The sequence below is a fragment of the Nelumbo nucifera genome, chromosome 7 (assembly GCF_055504915.1).
Source record: "Nelumbo nucifera cultivar China Antique chromosome 7, China Antique-T2T, whole genome shotgun sequence".
Taxonomy (NCBI): Eukaryota; Viridiplantae; Streptophyta; class Magnoliopsida; order Proteales; family Nelumbonaceae; genus Nelumbo; species Nelumbo nucifera.
Window position 1 is genome coordinate 38747636 of NC_142655.1, and position 20785 is coordinate 38768420.

Below are 20785 nucleotides of genomic sequence, written 5' to 3' on the forward strand. Positions count from 1 at the left end.
TCCGAATCTCGACACTTGCCTTAGGTGAAGAGACCCGATTAGTAAGTGTTAGGGGATTGGCTTTGGCATTCCCTTTTCCGTTTGACGCGAATCTCGACACTTAACTTAGGTGAAGAGACCCGGTTACTAGGTCTTGGGTGTCCATTGACCTTTTATTCTCTCTCTTTTTTTTGAAACACTGTTTTGGATAGTCCCCTTTCTCTAATAATTTGAAGAATTTGTCTGATTTCTCAATCTTCCTCTTCTTATCTTGGTAGGGGAAAACTCAGGAGTATTTTCCAATTTCTAAATGGTTTCGACAATATTCAAATAAGACCAATTTTGACTCCTATTATTTTGCTACCAATTTCTACAAAATTCAATATTCTTTTATTAGTTTTCTCAACTTTTTTTGTTTGGGAATCTCTTTTAATAGAAAAAATATTAACTTTTTTTAGCGAAATTTTAATTCTACATATTTAAAGGCTTAGTTTCTGAATCAATTTTTTTTTGAAAATTTTTTTCTCTCTCTTTCCTCTCCGCCAACTTAAATGCCATTGTCCCCAATGGCATAACTAGGATGTTGCAAAAGACTTGGGCGAAAGGGAACAATCTATAGGGTTTTCCTGAAGGGTTCAAGGTCTGCCAACTGGTCTCGAATCAAGAAAAGGAAAACTCAAATCCTAAAAGCAAAAAAAATACTACATTGGGTTCCCTCCCAACCAGCGCTAAGTTTAACGTCTTCAGCCAGATACATTCATTCACCTCCTTCATTTGAACTCTCAGACTCACTTTCTTCTTCATACAAATAGGGCTCAGACTGATCTAACCAAGAGGCAAATAGGGCATCTAAAAGATCATCAACTACATCTATCTTGCACTCATCTTCCCCTAGATTTGGATCATTAGAGGCATTGAAAACATTTAATTGGAATTTCTGCTCCCCAAATGAAATGTCCATTTCTCCCGATTTATTGTTGATGTTTGCATTGGCCGTTTCTAGAAACGGACGTCTTAGGATTACCGGGTTATGGTTCAGTTCCTCGGTTGGGGTCATGTCTAGGACAACAAAGTCTACAGGGAAATAACAATCCTCTATCTTGATAATGACATCCTCGATAACACCTTGAGGAGTCTTGACCAACCGATCAACGAGTTGCAAAATTACCGGGGTGGTATTTAACTCATCGATCCTGAACCTTTCATAAATGATGGATGAATACATATTTACATTGGCCCCAAGATTCAATAGGGCCCGATCAAAGGTGATTGTAGAGATGACACAGCTTATGAGAGGAGCACCTAGGTCTTTCATCTTTCGGGGAAGTTGGTTTAGGAGGACCGCCCAAACATCTGCCGAGAGCATCACTTCTTGTGGGGCCGATCGTGTCTCCCTCTTTTGAGTGCATAGCTCTTTCAGAAACTTGGCGAAGGCCGGTACATGTTGGATCACATCAAGGAGAGGGACGTTAATGTGGACTTATTTGAATAGCTCCCTGGTGTGTCCAAAAGAGTGTCGTTAACCACTTCGGAACACCAATTTAATTATTTGTAAATTTTTCTGTTTCTCAAACAACTACTAATGTAGTAAATAGGTGAGAACGGGTTGTATCCACAGGGAAGCAAGTGAAAAATTAATATATGCTTAGATCCAGACAAGAGAATGCGGTCGGTAATGGAAGAAAATATGAAAATAAAATCTATTATTTCTGAAATTAAATGTTCAAATTTAAATAAAACAAATAAAAATTAGAATTTAATAAAGTATGAGAATCAAAAAGGGAAATAAAAGAAATAAAAAAAACAATCCAGATTCCAGATCCGGTAGTGGTAGCAGTAGATCGGCCAGACAGCTTGTAGAAACCCCTCCTGACAAGAACCGGGCGTCCGTCCTTTCTACAACCCTCGAAACCCTCGAGACACCTTAGCCTTGAACCGAAAGAATTCAGATCTGTAAAACAGAGAAATGAACTTTAATTAAATCTAAAAGATTGTAGAAATAAAAATAACAGAAAAGAAAATAAAGAAAAGAAAACAATGGTTGATCAGATCCAGTGGCAGTAGTTGCAGAATGGTTGAACAACATGCAGAAACCCCTCCTGACAAGATCTGGGCACCCTCCCCTTCTAGAACCCCTGAACTCCTCAAGAAACCTTAGGCTTGTTAACTGGGTGAATTGACCAACCCCTTCTCCAGGGCCCCTGGGGTCCTTTTTATAGAGAAATACGGGGGTGGAAGTTGGGTTTTAGAAAAAATATGGGTGCCCTAGGGTTTAGAATGAAGGGTTAGTATGGTTCTAGGGTGTTCCTAAGGCTGAGAAGAAATGGAGAAGGCACTTGATATTATGTAAGGTTGAGATTTAATGTCTAAAGGCTGAATGATGTAGATTAGAAGTTAGGTGGCTCCTAGGGTTAGAATGCTAAAACGAGAGTGCCCTAGAATGGATGGTGGAGATTAGAAGGGATGGAAGGTAAGGATTTATCTGTTAAGGGTGGCTAGGGTTTGTTAAGAGTGAAAAGAATGGGTTAAAAGGCGTCCTAGGGTTTGCTAAGGTGTGGGGAGCATGCTAATACAGTAAGAGGGGCGCCAAACTGGGTTTAGCAGCTAGGAGGTGCTCTCATGTTTTTAGTTTTTCACAAAAAGCACCCCCTTTCTCAGTTAGACCTCACACCTGCTTCCCAAAATCTGCATTTCAGCCATGATAACTTTCCAGTTTTCCCCAGAATTTACAAAAGATCCTTAGATGCCACAACATTGCATTTAATTGGAAAAAGAATACATTTTGACTATTCTATGTCCGAAAATACCCTTGAATTGATGCCCTTAAGGCATCAAAATGCAGAGTTATCACACCCCCAACTTAAACATTGCTAGTCCCTTAGCAATGCAACCTTATAATTACACTGATCATAGAGATCTTTCCCATCTCAAGATCCTCCCTGACAGAATTAGTCAAGCATCCTGATTCCATCATTCTCAAACTCTATATAGATCGGTATTGGGTTTTAGGGGTAAAACTGTCATGTTTTGAATATTACAGAAACTTGGCTTAAAAATATTATTTACCCTTTCGTTTGCAGATTGTCTTGATAAGTTGAGATTGATTCTTAAAATCAGACATGTGTTTTTCTTATCATTTCTTACAGTGGATTTCTACCCCTGAACTTGATTGCACATTTTTTTTATTGCTACCTTCTACCGTTTGACGCGAATTTCGACACTTGCCTTAGGTGAAGAGACCCGGTTTCTAAGTGTTAGGTGAGTGTCTTTGGCATTCCCTTTTCCATTTGACGCGAATCTCGACACTTGACTTAGGTGAAGAGACCCGGTTACTAAGTCTAGGGTGTCCATTGACCTTTTATTCTCTCTCTCTCTCTCTCTCTCTCTCTCTCTTTCTTTTTCTTTTTCTTTATTTTTTTTTGTAGAAGCACAGTTCAGGATAGTTCACTATCTCTAACAATTTTGAAGAAGTTTTTGTCTAATTTCTCAATCTCTCTCTTCTTATCTTGGCAGGGGCAAACTTGGGAGTATATTCAAAATTCTAAACGGTTTCGACAATATTAAAATAAGATCAAATTTTGACTCCTATCACTTGCTACTAATTTCTACAGAATTCATTATTCTTTTATCTTTTTCCTAAACCTTTTCCGTTTGGGAATCTCTTTTAATGGAAAAATTTTATAATTTTCAATGAAATTTTAATTCTACAAATTTAAGGCTTAGTTTTACAATTTTTTTTTCAATATATATATATATGTATTAATTTTCTCTCTCTTTCCTTACCCCCAACTTAAATGCCAATGTCCCCAATGGCATAACTAGACTGATGTAAAAAGGGCTTGGGCCAAAGGGAACAATTAATAGGTTTTCTTGAGGGGTTCAAGGTCTACCACCTGGTCTGGAATCAAGAAAAGAAAAAGCTCAAATCCTAAAAGAAGAAAAACTAAAAATTACGTTGGGCTGCCTCCCAACCAACGCTAAGTTTAATGTCTTTAGTCGGACACATTCACACACTTCTTCCATCTACACTGTCTGACTCACTTTAATCTTCATACAAACAGGGCTCAGCTGGACTAACCAAGGGGCAGACAGGGCATCTAAAAGATCATCAACTACATCTATCTTGCACTCTTCTTCCCCTAGGTTTGGATGCTTAGAGGCAATAAAAGCCTTTAACAGGGTTTTCTGCTCTCCAAATGAAATGTCTATTTCTCCCAATTTATAGTTGGTGTTTGTATTGGCCACTACTAAAAACGGACATCTTAAAATTATCGAGATATGGTTCAATTCCTCGGTTGGGGGCATGTCTAGGATGATAAAATCCAATGGAATGTGACAACTCTCTACCCTAACAATGATGTCCTCGATAACACTTTGAGGAGTCTTGGCCGACCAATCAGCGAATTGCAGAATTATCGGAGTAGTTTTTAACTCTCTGATCCTGAACCTATCATAAATAGAAGAAAGCAGATTTATACTAGCGCCAAGATCCAATAGGACATGCTCGAAGGTGATTCCAGAGATGACACAGTTTATGAGAGGAGCATCCAGGTGTTTTAGCTTTCGGGGAAGTTGGTTTAGGAGTGTCACACTAACATTTGCCGAGAGCATCACTTTTTGTGGGTCTGGTCATGGCTCCATCATTTGAGTACATAGCTCTTTCAAGAACTTGGCATAAGCCGGGATCTGTTGGATCGCGTTGAGGAAAGGGAAGTTAATATGGACTTCCTTGCTCTCCTCATTGCGAGTCTCTTTTTTCCTTTCCTTTTTCTTTCCCCCCCAACTTATGGTTTTCTTTCTCTTTTTCTTCTTCATTAATTCTCTTTTCCTCACACGGGTCCTCTAAAATCCTCCCACTCCTTAAGGTTATAATAACCTTAGTATTTTCAACCTCAGGGTTCCTAGGAGGTGGTTGAATCTACTGTGGAGGAAAACCCGGTGGCTGATTTCTAGGGTTCGCAATCGGTTAATTCGATAGTTGCCCTACTTCTCTCATCGCCTTGGCTTTCGCCAGCTGTTTTATTTGGCTCTCTAGTCTGTCGATGGACTATTGCTGATTTAGGATCAGCTGCTGAAGCTGCATTAATTGGTCATCTAATATATGTGCTTGAGGATGTTGCGGGTAAGCTTGATAAGCTTGATAAGCTTGAGCCGGTTGATTCCTAGAGTACATCTGCTGGAATTGGTTCCGTACTTGTGGCCTCTGAAATTGCTGGACCATTGAGTTAGATGGATGATGATACTATTGGGATTGTGTATAGGCTTGACATGGTTTAGCTAGTTGAGTCCCAGGGTAACCATAATTATCAACTACCAAAATAAATTCTAACAAGAAAAAAATTAGCTAATCAAAAGATGAAACCGAAAATACGAAAAAAGAAAGATTATGTGGCAATAATAAAATAAAATAAAATAGATGAACAAATTTGAAAATAAAAAAAGAAACCTAATAAAATAGAAATTCGAACAAGAAATTAAAATTAAGAAAAAATAGATCTAGAAACAAAACGAAAAAAATAATATTAAGAAAATATATATCGGATCTAGAAAAAAATAATTAAAAATTCAAAAATCACTATTGTACAAAAAAAAGAGTTCAAAAATAAAAATAAAAAATAAAAAATAAAATGGGAGGACTATACCTGAAACACAATCCAATTAATTCTTCTCTTCTCTTTTCTTCCGCAGTCCGGCAATGCTTCGGTACCCCACCTTTCGCTATTACATTGTGCAAAATCAAATAGAAACAAGAATTAAAATAAGATTACAGATTAAGTAATTAAACAAATATAAAAAAATAATAAAATAGATTCGGACAAAGCAAATAAAATTTTTTCTCCGTTGCTTCCCCGACAATGGCGCCAAAAACTTGATGTATTCGGAAGCATGTCGTTAACCACTTCAGAACACCAGTTTAGATATTTATAAAATTTTCCAATCCTCACGTAACCTACAACAACATAGTACGTGGTGAGGAAGGGGCCGAACCCATAGAGAAGTGAGGGAAAAGTTATTATTTCTCTTTGTTTTGTACAAATAAAAAGAAAATGGAATTGGGAATTGCAGAAAATCAGAAAATAAAATTTATTAATGCTGAAATTAAAGGTTTGGAATTAAAGTAGACAATAATTAAAATTCAGAAATTAAAAGAGTACTGAAATCAACAAAAGAAATAAACAAAAGTGATCCAAAATTCAGATCCAATGGCGGTAGCTGTAGATTGGCCGAACAGTTTCCAGAAACCCCTCCTGACAAGATCTGGGCATCCTTCCGTTCTTCAGTCGTCGAACCCCTCAAGAAACCTTAGCCTTGAACCAGACAAATTCGGATATGCAAAACACACAAGCGAACATAAATTAAATCTAAAAAAATGCTGAAATAAAAATAACATGAAAGAAAATAAAAGGATGGTTGATTAGATCCAGTAGCGGTAGCTGCAGATTGGCTGGATGGTTTGCAGAAACCCCTCCTAACAAGAGCTGGGCGTCTTTCCCGTCTACAACCCTTGAACTCCTCAAGAAACCATAGCCTTGTGAATTGGATGAATTGACCAACCCCTTCTCCAGGGCCCTTGGGGTCTTTTTTATAGAGACAGGTGGATAAAACTGGGATTAGAGAGAAAGAGGGGGTGGCAGTTGGGTTTTTGCAGAAATATGGGCTCCCTAGGCCTTAGAATGGAGGGTTAGGACTGTTATAAGGTGATCCTAAGGCTGAAAAGAAAAAGGAGAGGGCACCCAATATTATGTAGGGCCAAGATTTAATGGCTAAAGGCTGAATGGTGAAGATTAGAAGTTAGGTGACTCCCAAGGGTTAGAATGCTAAAAGAAGAGTGCCCTAGAATGGATGGTGGAGATTAGAAAGGACGGAAGGTGAGGATTTAGTAGTTATGGGCGGCTTGGGTTTGCTAAGGATGAAAAGAATGAGTGGAGAGGCGCCCTAGGGTTTCCTAAGGAGAGAGGAGTATGCTAATATAGTAGGAGGGGCGCCATTTTGGGTTTAGCAGATAGGAGGTGCCCTTTTGTGCTCAGTTTTTCACAAAAACACCCCCTCTCTCAGTTAGACTTCATACTAGCTTCCCAAAAACTCTATTTCAGCCTTGAAATTCCCCAGTTTTCCCCAAGATTTGCACAGAGGCCCTTAGAGGTCACAATATTGAATTTAACTAGGAAAAGGGGACTTTTTAACTTTTCTAAGGCCGGAAATATCCCTGAAATGATGCCCTTAAGGCATCAAACTACATAATTTCAACTATAGGGTCCATATAGATCTGATTGTATCCACTGTAGGCGTCTAAGAAAGAGAACAATTGGTTCCCAGCTGTTGAGTCAATAAGAATGTCCTTATTTGGCAGAGGGAACTCATCTTTGGGGCTGTCCCTATTTATGTCTTTGAAGTCAACACAACACCTAAGGTAGGGGTGGGAAAAGTCAACATGCTAATTTCATTCTAATGACTATAAACTAATGTACTAGGACTTGGATACCAACCTTGGTTGTCCATTCTTCTTTTTGATTGGAACCACATTGGCTAACCACTGTGGGTGAGCGATGGATTTGATGAGGCCTACTTTCAGAAGTTGTTCGACATCCTCTTTGACTTTTAGTGCTATTTCCGACTTAAAGATCCTTTACGACTAGCTCACAGATTTGAATTTGGTATCGATGCACAGTGAATGTTTGACAAGTGCCAAGTCCAATCTGGGCATCTGGTCATATGATCAAGCAATGATGTCTTTGAATTCTATCGATGTGAGAGAAAACACAGTTCAGTTTCATTTTAACATGTATCCTAGTCTTGCGATGAGGGGAGGAAAGGTTTGTACCTTTTAAGAGATATAGTAACCTCTGTTTTACCACAAGTTCTAGTTTTGTTGAGAGAAATAACAACCTTTTCTTTGCTCCTTCTGCGGCCATGGTTACCTCTTCTAATGGTTCTTCCATAGCGTCGACGGAATCTTGCATGTGCTTGGGTGGCGTGTGGACCTCATCATAGTACTCTACGGCCTCTCTATTTTGCCCCTATTATTTTGGTGGTTTTTAGTATTTCCTTATGTTGCTAATTGTATGTACCAATTTATCGTGTCGTAACTTTGATTCAGGTGGGCTTTGTTTTGTTTGTTCACAATCCTTTTGCGATGAGATCATCGTGATGTCCATTTGTGGAGGTGGTACAACAAAATAGTTCTGATTGAGGAAATAGTTAGAATGCATGCTTGTACTTGTTTAATTGTGAAGGTATATAGCTTATAGTGATCATTTGGTTGCATGTATAGTGGTCACTTGGTTTTAGTAGTAAATTTATGCATAGTGGTCATTCAGTTTCAGTATTGGCAGTATAGCCTACAGTGATCATTTGATGGCATGTAACAAAATACCTCGGGGATGGTCTTCTTAATGGCTGGTGTACCAGTGTCCTCGTACTCCTTTACAATGGTGTAGTAACTCTTCCCATCCTTGCCAGTAACTCGCACACACCTTGTTCACTTCTTCGTTTTTGGTGCAGTAGGGGGTTCGCTCATAGGGTTTGACAGCTGTACACCTTCTACCTTTGCTACTCTAGTCTCACCCTCATCAGCCAGCTCAATGTAGTAGATCGCATCCTGTAAATGGGTCTTTGTCTTGTCAAACAAGACGTGTGTTGTCAGGATTCTCACCACAAGATGTTTGTGCTTTGCCTTGATGCACTGATGATATGTTGATGAAACTAAGGCCAAGATGTGTATCAACGGGCGCCCCAATAGAGTGTGGTTTGCTGTCCTCCCTAAGATCACCTAGAACTCTTGGGTAATGGTGAATGGCCCTATGGCGACTGGCAGTTCAATGGATCCTTCTGTGATGGACACATTGCCATTGAAATTGGTGACCTCCTTTGGCAATCCCTTAATGGTACCCTTTTGAATATTCATGAGTTATAGAGTATGGACAGAGATTTGGTTCACAGAACTCCCCTGATTGATCATGGATCGACGCATCTCGTAGCCCCCTATCTTGGTTGTACTGTATAAGGGCTAATTGTGGTGGAGATTGGTGAACAACATGTCATTTGATGTGAATTCCACATGTGACCTTTCAAACTGATGGGGTTCCAACGACATCCTGATTACCTCTGCTAATGCCCTGATGGCGAGCCTCCTTTTCAAGGCACTTGCTGAAGAACTGCTACAATTCTATGCTTTATTCAAACCTTTGGACCTGCATCTGGACAATCTTGGCCTGGCGCTCCTACTCCATTGATGCTTCCACCCTAGAAGTGCGTAGGGAGGGGGTTTGTCTCTACTTGAGCCGGCTTTCTCTTGACAAAGTCATTGAGCTTCACCTTCTATACAAACAACCATTGAAGTGTGAACCAGTCCATCATGTCATGGTTTGATGACTGGTGGAAGTTGCACCACCTACCTCTGTGTCTTTTTTTCTCCTGGTCAACCTTGGCAAGTGGTGGCGGCAGATCGATGACACGGTCCACTACTAGTTTATTCATTATCATTATCACTTCTTCGTTGGTGCAAGCAAAAAGAGGAGGGGGTGGTAGTGAACTGGGATGTGGTGCTTGGTGTGTCCGAGGCTTCCTGTCGATGGCATGAGCCTCATTCATCTCGTATTGCATTGACATTGGCAGTGAACTGGGATGTGGTGCTTGGTGTGTCTAGAAGCGTGTCATTAACCACTTCGAAACACCTATTTCAATATTTATAAATTTTCTAATTCTCAAAATAACTACGAAACGTAGTTAGTGGTGAGAAAGGGATCGTATTCATAGGGAAGTGAGGGAAAAATTGTTACGTACTTCAATTCAGACAAAATAACAAGATTTGAGATTGCAAAAACACAAAATTCAATTAACTAAATTGGAATCCATTAAAATAAAATTCTAACAGTGCTGAAAGTGAAAATTGTAGAAAAATGAATAAATAACATAAATAAAAAATCTGCAACTCTATCAGTGGTAGCAGTCTTCGGATCTAGCTTTTGACCCTTGAACTCCTCGAGCTGGGCTTTCCGTCTTACCTGGTCGAATTTCTGAACTGAAGAAAAGAAGACAAAAATTAAATTTGATAAAAATAAATTGTAGAAATAAAATAAAAACTAGGAATTAAAAAATGAAAAATGAAAACACGTAAAAAGTAAATCTAAAACTATAGGAAACTGGTTGGGATCCAGAGGTGGTAGTAGTGACTAGGCAAATTGCAAGCAGGAACCCCTCTTGCTTGGGCGTTCTCCTCTTCCTCTACCCTTGAACTTCTCAAGAACAACCTTCCGTCTTACCTGGGAGCAGAATCCAACCTAAAAGAAAATAAAGAGAACAAAAGGGATGGTTGATCAAATCCAGTAGGGGTAGTTCCAGATTGGCTAGACTGTTTGCAGGAACCCTTCCTAACAAGATTTGGGCATCCTTCCCTTCTATAACCCTAGAATTCCTCAAGAAACCTTAGCCTTGTGAACTGGGTGGGTTGACCAACCCCTTCTCCAGGGCCCTTAGGGTTCTTTTTATAGCAAAGGGTAGAGAAAACTGGGATTCGAGAGAAAGAGAGGAGTGGTAGCTGGTTTTTTGTAGAAATATGGGCGCCCTGGGGTTGAGAATGGAGGGTTAGGATTGTTCTAAGGTGATCCTAAGGCTGAGAAGAGAAGGAGAGGGCGTCCAATGTTATGTAGGGCTCAGATTTGGGCGCCCAGAATGGAGGGAGCAGATTTGGGCACCTAGAGCTGGAGAAATGTGATTGGTTGGTTTGATGTGGCGCCCTAAGGTGATTTGTTAAGGTTTAAGGAGTGAGTTGTAAGGCTAGGATGCGTATAGGGAGAGATCTAAGGGTAAGAGGGGCTGCTAAGGCTGATATGGTTAAGATTAGAGGTTAGGAGAGAGTGGAGGGTGGAGATTTGATAGCCTAGGGCGGCCAGGGTTTGTTAGAGGTGAAAAGAATGAGTGGGGAGGCACCCTAGGGTTTGCTAATGAGAGGGGAATATGCTAATACAGTAGGAGGGGTGCCTATCTGGGTTTGGCAGATTGGAGGCGCTCTCTTGTGCTCAGTTTTTCACAGAAACACCCCCTCTCTCAATTGGAATTCACACTAGCTTCCTAAAAACTGCAATTTATCCCTGAAACTTCCCCAGATTTCCCCAGGATTTGCATAGGGACCCTCAGAGGTCACAATATTGAATTTAACTGGGAAAAGGGCACATTTTCACTATCCTAAGGCTTTGGTTACCCTAAAATGATGCCCGTTAAGGCATCAAAATACAAAGTTATTAGTGCTCTTGATGAAGCACACTGTCCTCTTCGCGCATTTCCACAGTTGACTAAAGGTCTCGACTTCGATATTCTTGATGCCTATCAAATAGGCGGGTTTGCATGCCTTGCACGCATTGCTCGACAAAACTTTTCTCAGTAACATGCTCATTGAAGACTGAATGGGTTAACTCCTGGAACATCATGACATAGGCCAAGACGTCCTCGCCTGCATGCTGCTCCGTGTTGCGCAGATCCTCCATCATCAATATCTGTTCTAGTGTGAACCACTTGGACAAAAACCTCTTTGCCAATTCCGCCCACGAGTCTATGCTACTCGTGGTTAGATTAACGAACCAGGTATAAAACGGTCTGGTTAGTGACTTGGAGAATTCTCTGACTTTCAAATCTCCATTGAAGGAAAATGACCCCAAGATGTCCTCGAACTTATTCATGTTAGACAATGTATGGCCTTAGTTCCAATCAGATTGATGTTTAAATCCATTTATTGTAAATGAGTGAAAGTACATAATTAATTCATATTATATATGGTGTGTTTCTGTGTAATACCCTTAAACTAGACACTTATGAGACTTGTGTTTGTTTAGAGTCTTCACAGCCGTTGGATAGACCTAGGGAGGTTTATCTTGCCAAGGTTGACACTAATGTGTTGCCAAGTCGGTTAGAGTGGCTTGTGTTAGCTTCCAGGGTGAGACCTGAAGCACATATAGTGTGGGTTTGTTTGAAATTCTAAACCAGACCATTTTCTAGTTATGCCTAGGACCTTGGAGACAGATGGGAAAAACTGGAAAGTTACACCTAACCCCTAGACTCGATTATGGTACTGGTAGGTGTTGGATTAGACTGTCTTTGATATGCCAATCAGTGAGATCCTTAGCGGGGGTTAAAAGCTCAGTATGTTGGGGCAGTCTGAGAATTGACCTAAGTGGGTGATCATAGTGACAAAATCAACCCCTTTGTCAGACAAAGTGAATGATCGGGGGAATGCACTCTCTTTAATGGAAACCTAAACTGCTGGTAGTGGATTTCAAATGTGTTTGAGATTTGTTTTTGCAAAATATATTTATATAGAGATATACATATATATTATGGTTTCACAAAATGTTTGCAAAAGGTTTTAGTTGTCGGGATCCATGTGAGTAGAGAGTGCAACACTGCACCTTGCAGCCAGGGGAGAGGTCCTCTTTTGTCGGACAGTGTTTCATTATTATGGGCTGAGAGGTTAAGTGTAAGACCATTTAGGGATTTTACCTGATGGGATAATCTCACTTAAGTCCGTAGTCGTTGGGACTTCATAAGGTGGCTGGACCTAGGGACCATTTAGTACAAATGTTGGGCCTGTTAAGAGCCCATACTGATGAGCTCAGGGGTTCACTATCTTCAGTAGTGAATTCGGCCAGGACTTGTAACAGAGGCAAGGCTGAACCCATATGGCTTTTGTGGAGATGAATGTTAGGTTCCCACGTCATACAAAGAGAGCCATGTTAGCCAACAAGTTAAAGAGGAAGTGAACCTGATAACTTAATGGGCTTAAGGCCCATTTCGAATTGGGCTAATGAGATTAATTAAAAGAGGGCGAATTTGAGTTTAGATCTGCTACTGGATCAACGAGAGGATATGAAATGTCTTATCCACTTAAGAGTTTAGATCCAAATAAAGATTTGGATCAAAGAACCCTTTCCTGATAGGATTAGGAAGCTGATCCAGTGAAGTTATAAATAGAAGGAGAAGTCCTTCTATTAAACACTTTTGCAAGCCCTAAATCTTGTCTATGTTCTTGTCGCCCTACCTTGTTCATTCTCCATTCTTGGACAGATCAAGAAAGGTTATTGATTCCGGTTCCTGTTAGAAGAATCAAATATGAAGTTGTGCTCACATCCCCTATGTGATTTTTGCTGAAGGATTGCAATTCTTGTTGAAGAATTGCTTTGCTGATCCTACCTCATTCTAAGATGTGTCATCTTCAGTGGAGGTGGGATTTGGTACCTTCTTTGGGCGTGAACACCTATGTTGGGAGCTACTTGTGTGGATTCCGTATTAGGTATAACCCACCCTTATTTTGGTTTCAGATTTTGTCCGGTTTGTTTCAAGAACGAACCTTGAAAAATGCAATTTTTTTAAATCAGGGAATAGGATTCCCAGAAGGGAGAAAGAAATTTTTGAAATTTCGCTCAGCCACCCCGCATGGTTTGGCCATCCATATGATGAATTATAACATGAATAAGCTAAAGGTTAGCTTTCAAGAACTCAGCAAAATGTTGTATACGGCTTACAAGAAGGCCGATTGCCATGCTTGTTGGAGGTGGCAAATCGTGCAAGAAGAAGAGGAAGGCAAAGAAACTTCAAAAGAAGGTTGACAAACTTAAAAAGCAGAAGGACAAGACATCAGATGCCTGCCATTTCTGCAAGTAGACCGACCACTAGAAGAGGAATTGTCCTTAGTATCTGGAGACCAAGAATCAAGTTAATTTTGAATCCTTTGTCATAGAAACCAATTTGTACCACTTTTGCATCCTGGTGTATTGACTTTAGGGCTTCTATTAATGCATGTAAGACATTGTAGGGGTTCAAGACAACCAGAAGGTTGAGTGACGGAGAAGTGACTCTTTACTTGGGGACTTCTGCAACCATTGCGGCTACCACTATAGGAGCTGTAGATTTATATTTTAGAGAAGAAATCATTACTCTTAATGATTGTCTTTATGTACCTAATTTGAGAAGAAATTTGATTTCTATTTCGAAATTGTGTATGAATGGTTATTCTATTTTATTTAGTAATGTGATTACTATTAAACGGAATAACAAATTCTTCACTTACGGAGAACTTCAGAATTGTCTCTATGTTCTCCATCTTTCTCTAGAAACAAACTTAACTGAAACTACGTGGGTTATAATCCCCAAGAAAAGAACACGTGATACAGTTAATCCCACATGCCTGTGGCATTACCAAATTAGCTTCATCAACATAGGTCATATCACTAGGTTGGTAAATGATGGTTCTTTGGATTTTCTAGCTGTAGAAGATCTCCAACCTGTGAACCTTGCCTTTAGGGTAAGATGACGAAATGGCCATTTACAGGTAAGCCTGAAAGATATATATGCACAGTTGACCTGATACATACTGATGGATGTGGTCCCATGAATGTTAGGATACGTAACCAACACGTTTATTTTATAACATTTACCTATGATTTTTTACAGTATTGTTGCGTGTATCTAATGAGACACAAGTCTGAATTCTTTGAAAAGTTCAAGGAGTTCTAATAAGAGGTCGAGAAATAGTTGGGGAGATAAATTAAGACCCTTCGATTAGATCGAGGGGGCGAATATCTCTCCGATGAATCCAGGGTCTACTTAAAGACCATTCTCAAGTTTTCAAAGAGCAAGGAATTTGTTATTCAATTTAATTGTATTCTTATTACTAAATAAAATAGAATAAACATCTTTACACAACTTAGAAACTAAAATCAAAATTTCTTCTAAGTAATGGTACATAAAGACAATCATTCAATGTAATAACTCCTCTAAAAATCAAATATATTGTTCATATAGTAGTGGCCGCAACAGTTGTAGTTGTCCCCAAGTAAAGCACAACCTCGTCATTATTCCACCTTTTTCTTTCCTTGAACCCCTGCAATATGTTACATGTACGAGTAGAAGCCCCAGAATCAATACACTAGGATGTAGAAGTGACCAACATATTGGTCTCTATGATAAGAGATTCGATATTACCTTCTTCGTTCTTGTAGGATTCCAAATATTGAGGACAATTCCTCTTCCAATGCCCAATGTATTTGCAAAAGTGACTTCATCTGATGACTTGTCTATTTTCTGCTTCTTCGATTTGCCTCCCTTTTTTGAGGCCTCTTCTTAACCTTCCTCATTTTCTTGCAAGATTTGCCACTTTCAACAAGCATGGATACCAGCTTTTCCTTCTTAATCAGTTCTTTGGCTCTTTGCAACATATTGCTGAACTCATGCAAGCTAACTTTTAGTTTGTTCATGTTGTAATTCATGACAAACTGATTGAAGGACGAGGGCAGAGAGTTTTGGACGACATCAGTCTTGGCGTCATCATTAGGTTAAGAACTAAGAGCCTCCAATTCATTTATGTAACCTATCATCCGAATGACATGGTTATGAACTGGTTGGGTTTCGGGCATCATCGTGGTCATCAACAGTTTGAGAACCTTCTTTCTCTGGATAAAATTATCTAAAGAGGCTATGACATAACACTGGGCAAGAGAATTTTTCTCTTCCCATTCCTAATATTCCCTCATTCGTGCTTTAGAAGCCCTATCACCCAGATGTTCCGATGCTGCATTTTTGGCAACCTTATCCAATTTCTCGGACGTGAGCACTAGATATTGGTTATAATACTAGTTTGCATAGTTGGGTCCTTTCAATTTATCGTCTAACAATTTAGCAAACTGTCCATGTGCCATTTTTGGTAAAAGGCATGAATAATTTGTCCACGAACATAATATTGTTTCATGTTATCTTTCATAGAATGAACTTTTATCTATGTTACATCTCCATTTGTTCATCTCCGAGATTTTCCTCCTATTTCAGTGACGAGGACGTAGTTCATGTTCCTGGAAATGTGGGAAATCAATAGGTGCATGGACCAACTATTTCAGATGCATAACCTCACCACTTTTTGTGAAGAAAAATGTATCCACCCATGCAATGAGCTTTCCCTTTGGCATTCATCAGACAAGGTTCATTGCGATTTTTGGTTAAAACTTTTCTGTCTGGAAAGTATAGACCTGTCATATCGTGAGCCCCAAGGTACCGTGGTAGAGCATTCCATTTTAGGATAGGCCCCTCCCACTAGTATATGATTCCCTTATCATCTCATGAAACAATCCCACTAACTGTCATAGTGAAATGGATAACCTAATTTTATGGTGCATTTCCACCCACCAATTTAGCTTGTTTTCATGCTAATGACGAAAGGCCTTTAGAGAAATCGTCCTATGATATTCCCTATCTCATTGCACTTATATTAATTAGGAGTGAACGTGTATATCATTCCCTAGGTTAGATTTAGGTCATACCATAGTGTCTCCCACTGACTTTTATAAAGTTAGATTAAAATGGGCCCTTAATGGGCTGAGGTTCCCATGTGGTTCCTCTTGGGGAGGAAGCTATTTAGGGGGCTGATTGAAAAAGGAGATCATGCAATGATCTATGGGCATCATGGAAATGATATGCATTCAACCACAATGTTTGTAGATTGCCTCATAAGTCAGTACATGGGCCAACTGGATGTCTGGCGGCTACTGGATAGGGTTAAGTCCCTATCCTATTTGCTTGATCCATGTTAGAGTTCACCCATATTTAACTTATTAAATAAGTCTTGTTCGAAATGGGCTTTAGGCCCATTAAGCTTATGTGCTCACTTAACCTTCCTAACTGCTGCCCAGTTGGGCTTCCTTGTATGGCATGGGACCCAAGCATTGATCTACACATCAGCCACATGGGTTCAGCCCAGCCTTTGTCACAAGGCCTGGCCGAATACACTGTTGTGGACAGTGCACCCCTTGAAACCCATCACAATGGAGGTAATCACGCCCAAAGAAGATCACCAAAGACTGCTCCCACAGAAGATGACACAATGGATGGAGGAGTAGAATCAACAGGGTCCGTTCCATGAACCGAATTCTTCAGCAAGAATCCAATAGATGCAGTGAGCACCACTTCCTATCAGCCTTTCAGCAAAGACTGGTGTCAAGATCCAATCTTGACCACTCCTACAAGGTTGGAGAACGGACTGGCAGTATGGCGGCGGCAGGAAGAGATCACAGGGAGAAGGCGCAGTCACACTGTGTATTCTTCTCTCTGTAATTTGAGATCTAAGATCTCTGGAATTTCTGGGATGCTTTGGATGGTTCACCCCCTCCTGCTTTTATAGGCTAAAAGAGATCAGCTCCTGATCCTATCAGGAGTTTCCTAATTATGATCATTATCTGAATTTGGACTCTCTTTAAGTGATAAGGATAAGATCCTTATCTTATCTATAGATTAGATCAACTTTCTCCAGATCTTATCAAGAGGTTTCCAGATCTGAATTCAGATCTGGTCTCTCTGAGTGGATAGGTTAGGACTCTATCCTATCTGCTGATTTAATCCCAGATCCACCCCATCTATTCAACTAATCAAATTAGGCCAGTTTGAAATGGGCTTCAGGCCTAATAAGTCTATGTGCTCAAAACTGCTTCCAAACTGCTGCCTAGTTGGGCTTTTTTGTATGGCGTGGGACACAAGCATTGATCTACACATCAGCCACATGGGTTTGGCCCAGCCTTTGTTACAAGGTCTGGCCGAATACACTGTTGTGAACAGTGCACCCCTTGAAATCCATCACATGGGCCTCTATTGGGCCCAACACTTACATTAAGTGGTCCCTGAGCCAAGCCACCATATAAAAACCTAGGGACTGTGGGCAGATGCAAGATTAGCCCCTTAGGTATTACCCTCAGTGGCCTTACACTTAACCTCTCAGCCCATAATGATCAAACACTGCCCGACAAGAGAGGACCTCTCCCCCGGCTGCAAGTAACAGTGTTGCACTCTCTGCTTATATGGATCCCGAGAATTAAAACCTTTCGCAAACATTTTATAAACCGTAATATATGTATTTTAATATCTCATAAAATATATTTTGGAAAACAAATCTCAACAATTGAAATCGGCTGCTGGCAGTCTTGGTTTCCATCAGAGAGAGTGCATCCTTGATCATTACCTTTGTCCGACAAAGGGGCTGATCCTCTCACTATGATCACCCACTCAGATGAATTCTCAAACTGTCCCAACATACCCAGGTTTTGACCCCTGCTAAGGATCTCACTAATTGGCATATCAAAGACAACCCAATCCGACACCTAGTGTAGTATCATAATCGAGTCTAGGGGTCAAGTGTAACTTTCCAGTTTTGCCCATTAATCTCCAAGGTCCAGGGAAATACTAGAAATCTGGTCCAGTTCAAAGATTTAATTAGTCCCACACTGCATGTGCCTTGGGTCTCACCCTGGCGGCTGAGACAGGCCACCCCAACCGACTTGGTGGCACATCAGTGTCAGCCTTATCAGGATAGGTCTCCCCAGACCGACCCACCGGCTGTGAACATTCTAATCTAACACGAGCCTCATTAAGTGTCCAGTTTAAGGGTATAACACAGAAACAAACCACAAGAACATAAATCAAATATGCACTTCATTAATTTACAATAAATGTCACAAGGCCTGGCCGAATACACTGTTGTGGACAGTGCACCCCTTGAAACCCATCACAATGGAGGTAATCACGCCCAAAGAGGATCACCAAAGACTGCTCCCACAGAAGATGACACAATGGATGGAGGAGTAGAATCAACAGGGTCCGTTCCATGAACCGAATTCTTCAGCAAGAATCCAATAGATGCAGTGAGCACCACTTCCTATCAGCCTTTCAGCAAAGACTGGTGTCAAGATCCAACCTTGACCACTCCTACAAGGTTGGAGAACGAACTGGCAGTATGGCGGCGGCAGGAAGAGATCACAGGGAGAAGGCGCAGTCACACTGTGTATTCTTCTCTCTGTAATTTGAGATCTAAGATCTCTGGAATTTCTGGGATGCTTTGGATGGTTCACCCCCTCCTGCTTTTATAGGCTAAAAGAGATCAGCTCCTGATCCTATCAGGAGTTTCCTAATTATGATCATTATCTGAATTTGGACTCTCTTTAAGTGATAAGGATAAGATCCTTATCTTATCTATAGATTAGATCAACTTTCTCCAGATCTTATCAAGAGGTTTCCAGATCTGAATTCAGATCTGGTCTCTCTGAGTGGATAGGTTAGGACTCTATCCTATCTGCTGATTTAATCCCAGATCCACCCCATCTATTCAACTAATCAAATTAGGCCAGTTTGAAATGGGCTTCAGGCCTAATAAGTCTATGTGCTCAAAACTGCTTCCAAACTGCTGCCTAGTTGGGCTTTTTTGTATGGCGTGGGACACAAGCATTGATCTACACATCAGCCACATGGGTTTGGCCCAGCCTTTGTTACAAGGTCTGGCCGAATACACTGTTGTGAACAGTGCACCCCTTGAAATCCATCACATGGGCCTCTATTGGGCCCAACACTTACATTAAGTGGTCCCTGAGCCAAGCCACCATATAAAAACCTAGGGACTGTGGGCAGATGCAAGATTAGCCCCTTAGGTATTACCCTCAGTGGCCTTACACTTAACCTCTCAGCCCATAATGATCAAACACTGCCCGACAAGAGAGGACCTCTCCCCCGGCTGCAAGTAACAGTGTTGCACTCTCTGCTTATATGGATCCCGAGAATTAAAACCTTTCGCAAACATTTTATAAACCGTAATATATGTATTTTAATATCTCATAAAATATATTTTGGAAAACAAATCTCAACGATTGAAATCAGCTGCCGGCAGTCTTGGTTTCCATCAGAGAGAGTGCATCCCTGATCATTACCTTTGTCCGACAAAGGGGCTGATCCTCTCACTATGATCACCCACTCAGATGAATTCTCAGACTATCCCAACATACTCAGGTTTTGACCCCTGCTAAGGATCTCACTGATTGGCATATCAAAGACAGCCCAATCCGACACCTAGTGTAGTATCATAATCGAGTTTAGGGGTCAGGTGTAACTTTCCAGTTTTGCCCATTATTCTCCAAGGTCCAAGGCAATACTGGAAATCTGGTCCGGTTCAAAGATTTAATTAATCCCAAACTGCATGTGCCTTGGGTCTCACCCTAGCAGCTGAGACAGGCCACCCCAACCGACATGGTGGCACATTAGTGTCAGCCTTATCAGGACAGGTCTCTCAGACCGACCCACCGACTGTGGACATTCTAAACTAACATGAGTTTCATTAAGTGTTCAGTTTAAGGGTATATCACAGAAACAAACCACAAGAACATGAATCAAATATGCACTTCATTCATTTACAATAAATGTCAAAAGTACATCATTCTGATTGAAGCTAAGGGCATACAAAGACTGTCTAACACTAAGGGCATACAAAACTGTCTAACATTTTTCTTGCAAAAATTAGAAGAAAATTGATCTGTATCAGTCCCAAATTAGCTGTGGTTAGACTAGGGTTTCTTGGGAGACAGAAGAATAGGAAAAAGTAGAATAGAAAGAGAGTTCTTGATTAGTTTGCCCTCTTCTTTTTTTATCTCTTTATGGAGTACTTCTCCTAATCAATTTAGGAGATTATCCAAATCTAATTTGGATTTGGACTCTATTAAGAGATAAGCCTTATCTTCTTTAAGAGCATGTGTGCTCCATACTCATTTCAAATCCTAGATTCCACCCATGTCACGTGACAAGTTAAGTTCTCTTGTAACAGTTCAATTATTCATATTAATTATGGGCTTTAGACCCATCATCTATAAGGCTCACGACCCAAGGGTGTTGCATGGCCAACTTAGGCCTGATTTGTATGAAGTGGTACCCCACAATGACCTCACATAAGTGAACATGGGTTCATTCCATCCTCTGTGAAAAGGCCTGGCCAAATTCACTACTAAACACAATGAACCCC

General features: G+C 40.4%; 1 protein-coding gene across 1 annotated transcript; it reads right to left on the reverse strand.

The window, feature by feature from the left end:
• Window positions 1-736: 736 nt before the first annotated feature.
• On the reverse strand, window positions 737-1294 carry LOC148790381 (uncharacterized). Its single transcript, XM_088892278.1, has one exon. The coding sequence runs from the start codon at window positions 1292-1294 to the stop codon at window positions 737-739; it is 558 nt and encodes a 185-aa protein (XP_088748404.1).
• Between the last annotated feature and the right edge of the window lie 19491 nt (window positions 1295-20785).